General features: G+C 62.0%; 2 protein-coding genes across 3 annotated transcripts in view; one reads left to right on the top strand and one right to left on the bottom strand.

Moving 5' to 3' along the window:
• Nucleotides 1-1428, top strand: part of ISOC2 (isochorismatase domain containing 2) — a 184661-nt gene that overhangs the window by 106604 nt on the left and 76629 nt on the right. The gene's annotated exons all lie outside the window — the stretch shown is intronic.
• Nucleotides 1-1428, bottom strand: part of PTPRH (protein tyrosine phosphatase receptor type H) — a gene marked incomplete at its 5' end in the record, with an annotated part of 9621 nt that overhangs the window by 7199 nt on the left and 994 nt on the right. Inside the window, 4 exons of the mRNA XM_069097241.1 lie at nucleotides 132-219; nucleotides 330-593; nucleotides 756-1019; nucleotides 1265-1427. Of these exons, the coding sequence (XP_068953342.1) occupies nucleotides 132-219; nucleotides 330-593; nucleotides 756-1019; nucleotides 1265-1427 (779 nt within the window). The remainder of the gene's footprint in view (nucleotides 1-131; nucleotides 220-329; nucleotides 594-755; nucleotides 1020-1264; nucleotide 1428) is intronic.

Raw genomic sequence — 1428 nt, forward strand, 5'->3', positions numbered from 1 at the left:
TGTGCGCTCGGAACCAGGCCGGCCTCAGAGCCCCTGCCCGCCTGTGCGCTCGGAACCAGGCCGGCCTCAGAGCCCCTGCCCGCCTGTGCGCTCGGAACCGGGCCGGCCTCAGAGCCCAGGTCTTGCCTCACCTGTGACGCTGTAGTCGACGTAAGAAGATAAGCAAACCCAGGAGAAGGATAAAGATCAGGACTCCGACCACTGTTCCTGCAATGACCCCTGGTTGGGGCGGAGGGAGACACGAGGGCTGTGAGGGGGGAGCCGGCCCAGGCCTGGCCCCAGCCTCACCTGATGCCTGGGCTCCCTCCCCAGGACCCTCGGGGGCCTACCTCCACTCTCTGTATGGCAGGTCACTGGAGCTGAGATGGCACTGAGCCCTGCCCACAGAGATGTCACGGTGGCCGTGTAAGACCGGGCTGGCTGGAGTCCCCCGACGAACTTGGGGCTGGTGCAGTGCCCGGACCACGTGCCTCGATGAGTCCCCACCTCAAACTCAAGGTCCTCCTGGTTTCCCGCAGGGCAGGCCAGGGTCAGGACAAGGCCATAGCCCGCGTCGGAGCTAGTGCAGGAGGTGATGGCGACGGGGTCTGGGGCTGAAGGGACAGCCGAATGACCTCCGCGCTGGCCCTGAAGTATAGCCATCCCTTCCCCTCCTCATCATGCATCCCCCCCAGGGGCCCCGGCCTCCCACAGGAGAAGGGAGGAGGACCTGTGAGCATGCCCCTCGTTCCTCCTGCCCTGAGCCTGGGCCTCACCCGTGGAGGCGTTGACGGCCCTTTGTGGGCTCTGGGCTCCATCCTTTGTCTCGGACCTCACCAAGAACTGGTACCAAGTCCCAGGAGTGAGTCCCTCAGCAGTGAAGTTGGTCCCGTCAGTGAAGTTGTACCTCTCCTGGCTCTCAGATGAGAACCAGGACACTCTGTATGTGGGACTGGTGGGTCCCTCTGGCGCCGTCCAGTTGAATGCAATAGAATTGTTGGTTTGTCTCACCACCTCCAGGTTTCTGACCTCATTGGGTTCTGGAAGGACAGTGAGAGGCGTAGAAAAGGGCCGGAGGGCCAAGAGCCACCAGGCTCTGCCCACGTGTGCCCAGCTACCTCCATGCTGACCACCAAGAGCCCAGAATGATATGTCTTCTCCATCCTGGAAACGCCACTGCCTCCAGGCTGCTGTCCTCCTGAGACCAAGAGTACCATCTCTCCAGACCCCACCCACCACTCTCTTATCTTCCACTCCCAACTGAGGCTCAGAGGGCCTGCCTTACCTGTGAACACGAACAGCATCTGGGCAGAACTATTCACTGCATGAAGCATGCTACGTACTGCAAATTCATACAGGCTTCCAGGCTCCAGGAGCTGCGCCTGATACTGATCAGCCCCAGTGCTGGCTTCCTGGCTGGGGGCACCGTCCCTGGTCCAGCTGACCCAG

This window comes from Petaurus breviceps, unplaced genomic scaffold (genome assembly GCF_028583685.1).
Source record: "Petaurus breviceps papuanus isolate PSGF00001 unplaced genomic scaffold, PetGlider_PUasm1.0 355, whole genome shotgun sequence".
In the NCBI taxonomy this organism is placed as follows: Eukaryota; Metazoa; Chordata; class Mammalia; order Diprotodontia; family Petauridae; genus Petaurus; species Petaurus breviceps.